Source organism: Propithecus coquereli, unplaced genomic scaffold (assembly GCF_000956105.1).
Source record: "Propithecus coquereli isolate 6110/MARCELLA unplaced genomic scaffold, Pcoq_1.0 Scaffold175, whole genome shotgun sequence".
NCBI lineage: Eukaryota > Metazoa > Chordata > Mammalia > Primates > Indriidae > Propithecus > Propithecus coquereli.
In genome coordinates, this window is record NW_012142190.1 from 2,597,837 (window position 1) to 2,610,588 (window position 12,752).

Genomic DNA, 12,752 nt, shown 5'->3' on the forward strand with positions numbered 1-12,752 from the left:
AATAATATAGCTGCCTTTTAAACCAAGCCTTTTTTTTTTTTTGAGTGGTCTGTTCTTACTTACCTTCTTTGATCTTTGTTTTTTCAGGAGCTCCCCAGAGTCCTCCTCCTCCACCAGCTGGCCGAGCAGGAAGGAGCCTGGACCGTACTTCCGCTGCTGCCGCAGTACGTTGAACTCAGATGTGTAAATCACGGGCGTTTCTACCCAACACCCTCACACTCCCTAGTTTTCTTATAAAGAGGGTGTGTTTTTCCTCAGTCAGTAAGTGAAGTAAATTTGAATTTTACTTTTTATGATTACTACAGTAACCAAATTTCTTGACAGTTGATTCTTAACGTGAATAGTTGTCATTTTTAAATATGCTTTTTTCTTAAAAGATAAAATGCTTCAAGTTGATATTTGAAAATTATTTTTTTTCCAAATTGGTGGTGTTATGGAGAGAATTAATCTTAGGAACCCTAAATGTTTTATAAATGATTACTGTCTGACTTTCCTATAAGCTGAAACTATATATGGAAGAAAACTATAGAGGGAAAAAACTAGATATCTTGCCATTCTATATGTGCTTCATCCATTTCCTGCTTACCAGTTTTAAACCTTATTGTAAACTCATTTTACAGAAGTGATGACTGTAACCTCTTTCTTCTCGTCAGCTTTGCTGTAACATACAGCAGAAATTCGTCATGGATTTTCTTCTGTGAAGAAGAGACAAGAATACAGATTCCAAAACTCTTAGAAACACTCAGCAGATACGACCCCTCAAAGGTGAATATAACTTTAGTGCCAGCACTTATCTTTTGGGACAATGCTTCAAAAAGGGTTTAATTTTGATTAAGAGGTTTTCAGATCTAATAAAAACCACTTAGTTTAAAATGAAAAAGAGTGAAAGATTGTTGAGTATCTGGAAGCTGTGTTAAGTGATTCCCTTTGAGGTTTGTAGTGTACAGAGGGATGGAACTTTTAATGAGCCATTTTAAGGGAAAAGAATGTTTATACGGGTTAGTAATTTCAGAGAGTTAAAAACAATCAGCTAGAATTCAGAAAGAGCTTACCTTAGAAATAAACTTAAATTGGTTATTTCTCTTCATCAGACAGTGACCACATTTTATTTTAGATAGAAATATTTTTTTAATACTAATTGCATATTGAGGAATGTGGATGGCAGGGGCTAGAACAAAACAGACAAGGACCCTGACCACGTGGGTGGGGCAGAATAGCAGGAGAGGACAGACCATCCGAGAAGCACTTACAGTTAAAAGCGAGACATCTACAGGAAGGAAGCACAGGGTACTGTCAGATACATGCAGCAGGACATTGAACCTAATCTGGGAGGGTCAGGGCAGGAAGTGACATCTAATCGGAGTCCTGTCGGATGAGTAGGCCTTAATTGGAAAGAAGGAGGGTCTACCAGGCAGAGGGAACACTATTTGAGAAGGAATGGAGGTGAGAAGGGATGCATCTTGCATTAGAGGAACTCGATGAAGTTCACTACTGCTTTCATATTTTCAAATCTAATTTTATTAGTATGTACAGATTTGATATAAGAGTTGGATCTTGTTTACCTCAAAATCTGTAGCCCTGAGCTGAGTGCTTAACACTTAGTAGGTGGTCAGTGAATATGGCTGGGCTATATTCAAAGGCTCGATAGGTTGAGGGAGCACCTTGGAGGTATGTCAAGAGTAAATCAGGCTCATTCATTTCTCTGAAAAGCCAGGTTACGATCTCATCACTTCCTGGAGTTTTTTAAACTTGGGATAAGCAGAGTTGGGCCCTTCTGGTACCATTGGAAACTTGACCCACCTGTATCCTGATGCCCACTCCCCAAATGAAGCAGGTTTAATGAGCATACGGGAGATGAAAGGCAACCTCCTGGGTGCCTGCGTGGTTACTGATGTAGATGGAAAATGTTGGGCAACAGTGATCATTAGACTGATTTCTCAAACAGTGGAAAGTCTCTGACTATAACATTATCAAAACCACTGCTTTGGATGACCTTTAAATACTGGAAGGATCCATTATGATTTCTCTTCATGCTTTTGATTTCTGGGAAGCTACAGATATAATTGCAGGAGAAGGTCATTAGATTAAAAAATAATTCCTTCAAAGAAGAGAAGAATTATGAACCTGTCTCATCTAGTCTGTTCAGATGATGCTGACCAGCGTCTCTGCTTTTTGCCATGTTTTATGTAAACCATTTGTTAGGTTTTTATGTTTCCTTTTGACTTGAGAAAAACTCCCAAATCTTTTTTAGGATGTAGGAGTTTTAACCTCCTCCTAGTGTTCATTTCACCTGGAGATTATTTTTCCATTATCCATAGCTCTGATTCTGTATAGAAGATGGTGACTCACGGTGCTTTTTAATGAAATTGGGATGATAAATTTAAAAGTTCAAAGCAAGTTCATGAAAAGCAAGTACAGAACAGAGGTAAAAGGAGACATTTCCCCCTCTTTTCTGAGCTCTGCCATGTGGAAAAAAATATGGGATGCTTTATTTCTTTTGAAACTAGCATTAAAGAATAATAACGATTACATAATGTTGAAGTTAGCTCAAACCCCAGTGTGTTTTTTTTTTCTCCTACTGTTTGAAATCTTAGGAAAAAAGTATAAAGCAAACCTGGCTTTGATATTTACACAAATAAGCCACAATAAAATAATAATTATGTAATATGTTAAGAGTATCAGGTATTTTGTTTGATTCTGATTTTTTTTCTTCCAATATCTTTTAGTCATTCTTACTAATGTAAATTTATACTGTTATACAATATTTTAAATGTAAACATTTAATCTTTATTAAAATAATCTTTGCTAAATTGCTGTCATAGGTGATTTCCATAAATTTTCACATCTTGTTTGAAGTCTTTCCTTTTTTCCCACAATATGCTTTTTTTGTTCTGTTTTTAGACAAGGTCTTGCTGTTGCCTGGGCTAGAGTGCAGTGGTGTGATCATAGCTCACTGCAGCCTCGGACTTTCTGGGCTCAAGTGATCCTCCTAGCTCAGCCTCCCTAGTAGTTGGGACAACAGGCATGCGCCACCATGCCCGGCTAATTTTTCTATTTTTTGTAGAGACAGGGTCTTGATATTGCCCAGGTTGGTCTTGAATTCTTGGGCTCAAGAGATCCTCTTGCCTTGGCCTTCCAGAGTGCTAGGATTATAGGCGTGAGCCACATACCTGGCAGTATGTTTTTAATATACGTGTATTTGATGAAGTGTGTTGACTTTTTTGATTTACTATTAATAGTGGTTAAGTGCAGGTACCGGGAAAGAGTAATTCTAAGATACTAGTAGAACATTGTCTGAGTTATTCTTTTAAATTTATCTTGATTATAATTGTCCTTTTCATGAAGTCATTAAGAAAGTCACTAAGAAAGACTGGGGGAGTGACAATTAATATAAATTCTATATTAATTTCTCCCTTATAACCCCCACTAAAATATTGAAAAACAATCATATATACTGCATAATAGCTGAATATTGCAATTAGGAGATAAAACATAACAGTATGTTTTGCATAAAATCATGTTTCGGTAGGTTGTTTTAATAGTGAAAGACTGGTAAGAAAGTTTCCAAAATATACTAAGGTGTTCATTTTCTTTATACACGCTATATTGGCACAGCATATTAAATGTGATTTTCATATTGGTTAAGGTTTAGTAGTTTGATAAAGAGCCATATTATTAATTTTTTTAAATGTTGAGTTTTCCCTTGCAAGCTGAGGTCATTTGCCTTGGTTGTAACTGAACATTCTTCTCATCTAGAAATGACTTAATATATCCGTAGACAAAGTATCAAGAAGAAAGTCATCATATGGATCTCTGAATCTAAACATACAGTTTTAATGTTAGATTTAAACATTAATAACTGTCACATATGTTCAGTTATGACCTGTTGCTGAATTGACCAAAACTAGAACTCTGGGAGGTATTTGGGATACAACCATAAGCAGAATAAAACGCTTAAGAAATACTTAAGAGTACTTAAGTACTGTACCCTTCTTGCTTTTATACTCTGATACATAATAGATAGTGAGGTGACACTGGTTGGATAAGAGAAAAAATGTATTAAACTTTTAGAACTTAGGATACTTGATTTAAATTATGTGCTTTAGTTTCTTCAATGGGAAGGAGTTGCCTTTAAGTCTCTCCTGAGCTTGCTCCATTCATTTAACAAGAAGTCACTGAGCACCCGTGACATGTTAAGGTGTGCTGGGAATATGGTAGTTAACAAAATGGACAGCATTCTTACCCACAAGGAGGTGATATTCCTGTTTCAGGGGAGATGATCAGTAAGCAAAAATGCAAATGAATGTATAATGTGTCAAATGGTAATAAATGCTATAGAGAGAAGTAGGCAGAATAAGGGGGTAAGGGGTAGATGGGGGTGGGCTTACTAGTCTATATAGGGTGTTCAAGGAGCACCTCCCTTCACCAGGTCACATTCGAGCAGACTGTGAAGGAACTGAGGGAGTGAGCCACATGCTCCCTACTCCTGTATCGAACTTCCTGCTTAACATTAATCCCCTGCTTATGCAATAGAAACCTTAAACTCGACATACTCAAACTGAACTCTAACGCCTTTCCAAACCTCTTCCATCTTCAATCCTCCTTGTCTCAGAAAGGGCATCACTGATTATCCAGCTGCTCATGTGAAAGCCTAGGACTCATGATTGCCTCCTTTTTTTTCTCTTCAATTCCATGTTGGCATGTCCAACTGGGTCTGCTTCCAAAATATATTTCTCATTCATCTTCTGTCCACATTTATTACTACCACTTGGTCCACGCTACCATGGTGTCTTGCCTTGACGATTATTAGAGCCTCCTCACAGTTTTACTGTTCCAGTGATTTCCCGTTTCACCTAAGATGCTTTTCCTGAATATAGCATTCTAGGTTGACAGTAATTTTCTTACATCACTGTGAAGATGTTGTACCATTGTCTTTCAACTTTCATTATTTCTGTTGAAAAATCAAATGTATATGTTGCTTTTGTTCTTTGGAAAAAAGGTGTACTCTCTTCCCTCCCTTAACCCTCGCCCCCTACCCCCAGCTGATTTTAAGATTTTCTATTGTGTTTAATATCCTTTCGGATTCCTAACTTCGTGCTTGTATTATTCAGGATTTCTACTTGACTTTTGTTTAAAAATTCTAGTTCTTTGGTATACTTTTCCATATTTTCTCTATTTTATTAAACATATTAATCATAGTTATATAAAAGTCTTGTTTGATAACTACAAAATCTGATTTATCTGTGCATCTCTTTCTATTTCTCATTTTTTCTCTTTCTTTCTGGTTTGGTTTTGTTCTTGCCCTGCCTGGTAATTTTTGACTAACTGTCACATATTTTGTGTGAAGAATCAAGGAGGCTGTGGGTGATAGCACCTTCCTACAAGAGGATTTAATATTCTTTGAGTTGTAGACCTTAGTTGGGTAGGTCCAGATCCCTTTTCCTGGTAGATCCTGAACTCTAGCCTTGGTCTTCCCAGCACTACAAGACCGTGAAGGGTTTTACTTGGCCTCATAGCCTCCCCATGGCTGCTTTCTGCCTGGTTCTTCTTTTTCTGTTGGCTTTTGTGCAGCTTAGGTCATCAAGGGAAAGTTGTGTGCAGACTCCTGGGCTCATTTTCTGGGATCCCCTTAAATGTCTACCTCCCTGGCAGTCTCCAGCCCCAGCTTCTGTCTCCTAGTCCAGCGAGACTGCAGGAGTCCCAGCTGCTGCTTTTGGCTGCATGCTGTTCACAGCTCCAGGAATCCGTACTTTCCTTGAGGGAAAGAGGAGGCCAATGTGGAGCTCCCAGGGGTGGGCTTTCCAATTCTGGGATCTGAACCCTTTGTATCCTATCTGCCTTTGTTGTTTTCTGATGGCTTCAATCATCTGCTTTATGTAATTTCTCCAGCACTTATTTTTGTTCTCAGTGCAGAGTAGGTCTGATCCAGGCTATCCAATCATGGCCAGAACTGGAAGTCTTTGCACTTAGAATAAAGTTTATGCTCCTGTCCCCTGGCACACAGATGGTCTGCCTCCTGCCTGTCTCTTTCATACCTTGTTCCCCACACCTAGTAGGTCCAACCATTCTCGATTTCTCTTTTCATCTAGTGTATCGAGCTTTATCCCGCCTCAGGGACTTTGCATTAATTGCTGTGACTGCTCTTCCCTAGATTTTTGCACAGCCGGCTCCTGGATGCTATCTCAGTTCACTTGTTACATCATGAGAGATTTCCCGCTTTCCAGGGCAGCCCTTGGTCACTCTGTTCTGTTTGCGTCACAGCATGTTTCAGTCCACACCTGAAGTCATTCACTTGCCTGATTTCCATCTTTCCACAGCAGCGTAAGCTGTGTTCCTGCCTGGTGTGTGGTAGAGTCTCAATAAATAATCATTTGCCTGAATAAATAAATGAATAAAATAGGCACTGATTCTGGAAGGAATTTTTCAAATTCTTCTTTGAAAATCACAGTGGGGTATAAGGGAACACTTTTTTTTTTTTTTTGCCTTAATAGTCTTTTTATATGGAATATTCTATAAAATACCACTTTTATACATTTATGGTATAATGATTAACATTTTGTTCATCTTGATAAGATCTTGAACTATTTATGTACAAAAATTATGGTGTATTTGTTATCACAATAATGTTAATTGTCTTTTTGTTCAAATTCTGTAGAAATACATATTCTGTGCTAATAACTCTATCACCTAAAATATTTAGCTAAAATTAATCGTATAACTTTGTTTTCGGTCTTACGTGAAATGGCTTTTTTTAAAAAAAAAAAAATGACATTTTATATTTTTATTTAACAGGAATGGTTTTTAGGAAAAGCATTACATGATGAAGAATCTACAATAATTCACCATTATGCCTTTTCTGAAAATCCTACAGTTTTTAAATATCCAGACTTTGCTGCTGGCTGGGCCCTTAGTTTTCCACTTGTAAACAAGTAAGAATTTATTACACTTCTTTTTTTTCGGGGGCAGGGGGAGTGTAGATCAACTTTTCTTTCACTGAATATTATAACTGATGGCTCTCAGGATCTCAAATAGTTTTTCAACCAGAGGCGGTGTGTGGTAGGGTGGAAAGACCCGGCCAAGAAGCCGGACGTCTGAGGGGTCTTGCTTCAGCTCTGCCACTTACTAAACCCCTGGGACAGATCATTCAACCTCTGTACTTCTTCTTACTCACCTGCAAAATACGGCAAATAATAAGTTGTGAGACTGAGAGAGAGTACATAAAGTGCCCTGAGAATTATGCAGGAAGCGTCATTACCATTGTTAAGAGACCTAGTTAGCCATAGGTATAACTTTGATCACCAGTGAGAAAACAAATCAGTAACACGCTGGGGGTGGGGGTTGATGGCTGGTCATGTGCACGGGTGTGTGTCCTTAGACACGGGCGGGCATTAGGGACAGCTCGCGGAAGGCACAGTAGGTAATCATACCCAGCTGTTTGTGTGTATGATCGCAGTGATGCTTTGTAAGATGTGGAAAGTAAAGATGATTAAGTTGTAATTCAGGAGAAATATGGTCGTTGACAGGCTCTTTCTTAGTCTGAGTACTTCAGATAAATTGTTACGTGTTTTTGTTCTTTAGGGGATAGATGAAAAAGCACTTGTGGCTTTTATATCTTCAAAGATGAAGGGCTTCTATCATTAAGCGTCTTGTTTCTAGGGTTTGGGGACTTGAAAAACTTTTTAGGCCATTGTAGATATATACAGGGTATAAGATACCTTATCACTGATGGCTGGCCAAAACTTCTTGATGACTCCCTTCACATTTGAAAGTTCCCTACAGTGTAATACCTGCTTTTCCATTGTGGAATCCAAACCACACGACAACAACAAAACCCCCTATGTTTTCTAGCCTTCCTTGCTGCTAGGGTGCAGCTGTATGCCGTAGATTCTATCAGGTAGACACACTCTGTAATTCTTTTTGGGAACTGAGTTGTGTGGGGAAGGACAAAGCACAGGGCCCCATTTGGCTCGTGTGGTCGTGGCAGAGGAAGGATCATTTGGGGGTCGGCCGCTGAGACTGGCCTCCTGATGCAGCAGCTTCCTGATGGTGGCAGAGTCTGAAGCTCCCAGGATGTTGCTTTCTGTGCTGCATACCTGGGGGTTGTTCTTGGAATCTCAGCTTAGAGTCTCTCTACTCAGACTTTCCAGTAATTCTGTGCGCCATCCATGTACCTTAATAAATGCACTTTGTGCTTTAACTATCCAGAGTGGATTCTTTTGTCTCCAACTAAGAGCCTTAGCCTGTGTACCCAGTCTTGGGCCTGCCGGGCAAGGCTGCCCTCCGCCCAGCTCGTGCCAAGCATGCTTAAGAGGCTCTGCACAGTTTCCCCCTCTGTTTTTGGAAGGCTCAGGGAGAAAGGGGAGGGGAAGACAGGAAGAGGTAGTTGTCATTCCTGTCTCACCCTCTACTGGTTTGCCCGGCTCCGCTCTCTGTAAAGGACAGCAGCCCAAAGTCATATTTATTAGTTAAATAAACTTTGGTTTGCTGCAGCTTGAAGACCAGGAGCTCCCAGTACGCTCTTTTCCTGCTGTGTCCAGCAGCCTTGTGTTTGGGGTCAGTTCAGCTCCCTTTGTTCAATCTGGACTCTAAAGAACAGAAGCTCTGAGCTGCACGCCCTGGGCCGAGGCACTGCTCTTGTCCCTTCAGGATTCTTCCCACCCTCTGCCACCGAGGCTTCCTCTAGCCCTTCCTCACTCTCTCTCTACTTTGCTTCATGGCATGGAATGATTTGGTCTGACTTCACGGGAAGAGTCCCATGTGGCTGTCATCACTCTGACTTGGGAGTATGAGCTCTTCCTAAGCCTGTTTTTCTCCTGTCCCCGTAATCCAGCTAAGTGCCTTGAGAGAGGAGCAAGCACAGCTGTAACTGCCCTGTGAAATGATGCGAGCACCATGGCTTCCTCCCTGGGCTAATGAGGAAACAAGTGGACGTAGGAAGACCCTGTACAGCAGGCCCGGGGCTGTAACAATTTCTGTGAAGCCTGTATACCTCTTTTCTCCAACCCTTTCCTCTGCTCCAGGAGGCCTTTCATCCTGCAGGCAAATGCTGCTGGTCTGCAGAGTTTCGCCTTCCTTCTTTCCATCACGATTGCCCCATCTTCCTCTAGCAGAGGCCTTCTTGGAGCCCTCAATTCAGTTTTATTGGTTTAGGTGTTAGAAGTGACTATCCTTGCTTCCCTTTTGACTTATATTTTTTTTTCTTTTTTTTTTATTTCAGCATATTATGGGGGTACAGACGTTTAGGTTATGTATGTTGCCCTTACCCCCCCTCCCCCCCAAGTCAGAGCTTCAAGCGTGTCCATCCCCCAGAAGCGCATTGCATTCATTATGTATGCATATACTCATCCCCTCCTTCCCCCTCCCACCTGCCCGACACCCAATAAATGTTATTCTTATATATGCACTTAGGTGCTGATCAGTGAAACCAATTTGCTGGTGAGTACATGTGGTGCTTATTTTTCCATTCTTGGGATACTTCACTTAGTAGAATGGGTTCCATCTCTATCCAGGAGAATACAAGAGGTGCTATATCACCATTGTTTCTTATAGCTGAATAGTACTCCATGGTGTACATATACCACATTTTATGAATCCTTCATGTAGTGATGGGCACTTGGGTTGTTTTTTAACCAGGTGGATGGAAGTGATCTCCTTTGACTCCTAATATCCTCGTATAGGACGTTTGAGCCCAAACTCGTATTGCGCTGTAGTCTCACCTGTTCTGCACAACCTCTTCAGTCTATGGACTCTGCCCTCTGACCTTGCTGTTCATAGGTACAGAGGCATGTTCTGTCGGCCCTGGTTGGTGCTCACCCCATTATTATTTCCTGCTCACCGTGTGACGAGCTGCCAGGGGCCTTGTGAACCAGGGTTGCAGATTATGCACTAACTAAGATGTTATCCTTGTTAAGGGGAGACTGTACGTTATGGGTTACATGAAATTCTGCAAGGTGGTCCCACAAGAGACCATGGGCCGGTGATTGCCCTCCCTGTTGTGTTTTTGTGAGGACATTGAACATGTATCTATTTGCAAAGGAAGGTAGCCAAGTGCCCAGCTTCCACAGGAGTCTCAGATCCCCCAACTTAACAGTACTTTCTGCTGGGAAAGGAGAGAGAACTGAGGGCCTCATGACTAGCAGGGTGAGTAGGTGTTAGTCTATTTGGGCTACTACAGCAAAACACCATAAAATTACATGGTAACTTATATGGGACTTAGAAACAACAAAAGTTTATTTCTCACATTTCTGGAGGCTGGAAGTTCAAGATCAAGGTGCCAGCAGATTCAGTGTCTGGTGAGAGCCTGCTTTCTCGTTCATAGTGCCTTTTCACTGTGTCCTCACACGATGGAAGGGCAGAGGGGTCTCTCTGTGGCCTCTATCATAGGGGCACTAATCCCATTCATGAGGAATCTGCCCCCACAACCTAATCACCTCCCAAAGGCCCTGCCTCCTGATACCATCACCTTGGGGGTTAGGATTTCAACATGAATTCCGGGGGGACACAAACATTCAGACCATAACATGTAGTGAACTATGGCTAAGGGAATTAGGACAAAGAGACTAATCTTTTGTGCAAAGTTCAGGAAATTCCCAGCACTTCCCCCGTAGATTCAACATGGGAGAGGAACGAGGCACCAGATAACCTTCCATATTCTGTGTCGTCTGCTCTTCCAATCAACTGTAGACTGTGTCTAGTTAATTAATATCCATGGTCTCCCCACCTCCCCTTCTTTTCCCCTGCCAGCAAAAACGAAACAAAATAAAAATGTAGACTCTAACATAGCATGAAATAAAAAATTCTAGTTATCTGAGACCATATTTCCTTTTTCTCCTGATGCAGACAAGTAATCAAGCAAATAAAATGATATAACCCATCTGGCATAACAGCTATCTGGTGGCCAAGATGTATTTTAAAATGGTTTTCTAATAGGAGAGTCTGATCTACTCTTAAGAAACTGGTATTACATTTAGAACTAGAGAAAGCATGAAGTATCCATTAGCCCCATCAGCTGCAAAATTGGATCTTCCCAGTTGGTTTTTCCCAATTCTAAAGATAATATGCTGACTTTATTTCCTCCTTTTATTAGGAACTATATCAGTTAGCATGCTTTTGGATGCAAGTAACAGGAAACAACTCAAACTGGCTTAAGGAAATACTATTGTTGTATTGGACACGGGGTCTATAGTTGGTGGATGCAGGAGTTCAACAGTGTTATTGAGGACCCACGTTCTCACGTCTCTCCTGCCTGTAGTGCACAGCATCAGTTTACCCTGAGTCTGGTTCCTCTTGTGGTTTGAAGACAACGAGGGCTACATACTTCCTATTTGAATCCAACAGTAAAGACCCTGATGTCGTCCACCATGCAAGATAAATGCTTATCCTCAGTCTGGTTGGGCCACCTGCAGGCAGGTACCAGCAGCTGAGACTATTAATAGTTGCCAGGCAGTTTCAGTGCTTTCCTTGGTCCAGACTCCAGACTCACCAGGTTCTGACTGTGGAGCCCATTTAATTGTTGGGCTTAATAGTTAATCAAAATCAGAATGTGTTTAGGAAGAAGGAAGGGGGGGACTCTGTGTTGTCTAGGCAACCGACAGTGCCCACTACGGGACTGATGATTAACCTCTGTCTCCTTCACCTGACTTTGTGTCCCACTTTGTAGGTAGGACAACAATTTACAGTTGCCTAAGTATTTCTTCTGCCCAAGTCACCAGGATGGGTTACCTGAAGACATTTCGTGACACATACTTTTTAAGACTGTTTCCCATGAGAAATATTATTTGGCCTAGCAATCCCACATCAGTGAGGTTTGCATTCACACTACCCAACATTTCCTGGTGATCCATCCACGTGATCAATAAAAAAAATACTTGCGTCTTTGGAGACACTTTTCATTAATTTCCAATAATATGTTTTCCTCAAATATGCGTTGTTATAGAATGCTGTAACTGGTTTTCTCTATTATTTTTCCACCAGCAAACCTTATGTGGATTTCCTTTAATATCTTGCTCTGTTGACTGGTTCACAAGTGGGACTAGAAAAGTCAGCTGGGAAGTTTGCTTGTTACTGAGTCAAAGGGTCCCTCAGTCTTTCTGCACATCTGCAGCCTGGCTGGTTGTGTCATTAGAACTGTGCTATCGGGGGCATGGCTTAATACCTTCTGAAAATTAGGAAAGCTGAATACCAAATGTCATATTTGCCAGGAATGGAATATTTAATAAGGTAACATTTTATTCTAAGCAACTGGAATTTCTGGCCTTTGGCATTGTTGGTTAGTGAAATTAGCTTTGGAAAAACCCTATGCTATCTTGTGTGGTGTATAGAAAAATGAAACCTAGTTACCACTATTAACGATTGCCTCTAAAGTTGGTTAATCACCCTGCATACCCTTAGAACTTGAACACATTTGCACGGTGCCTGACTTAGGTGTGAGGTGGCTCTGAGGCTAACTCCTCAGCAAGATGTTTGTGATGTGTCGGTGACGTGACTTGGCTATGTTACACTCCATGGGCTGCGAGAGAGAAAGCCACTTAAAAATATCAGTGTACGTATTTATTTGTCTTCTAATCAGTCACTGTCTGTCTCAAAGAAATTCAAAAAGTGGTTTTCACATTTTTTCCCTCTGAGGTCTCCCTCAAAGAAAAAATTTCAAGAATTGGTTGAGAAAGAAACTTGAAATGTCACAAAATGGAGAGCATGTTTAAGGTCGCAATTCTAAGGTGTTTACTGTCTGTTAAGAAGGGGCGTATGAATGT

At 40.8% G+C, this 12,752-nt stretch overlaps 1 protein-coding gene across 1 annotated transcript in view; it reads left to right on the plus strand.

Moving 5' to 3' along the window:
- B3GALTL (beta 1,3-galactosyltransferase-like) overlaps positions 1 to 12,752 on the plus strand; it is a 100,806-nt gene that overhangs the window by 43,914 nt on the left and 44,140 nt on the right. The window contains exons 5-7 of the mRNA XM_012642135.1: positions 88 to 164; positions 654 to 765; positions 6,793 to 6,929. Of these exons, the coding sequence (XP_012497589.1) occupies positions 88 to 164; positions 654 to 765; positions 6,793 to 6,929 (326 nt within the window). The remainder of the gene's footprint in view (positions 1 to 87; positions 165 to 653; positions 766 to 6,792; positions 6,930 to 12,752) is intronic.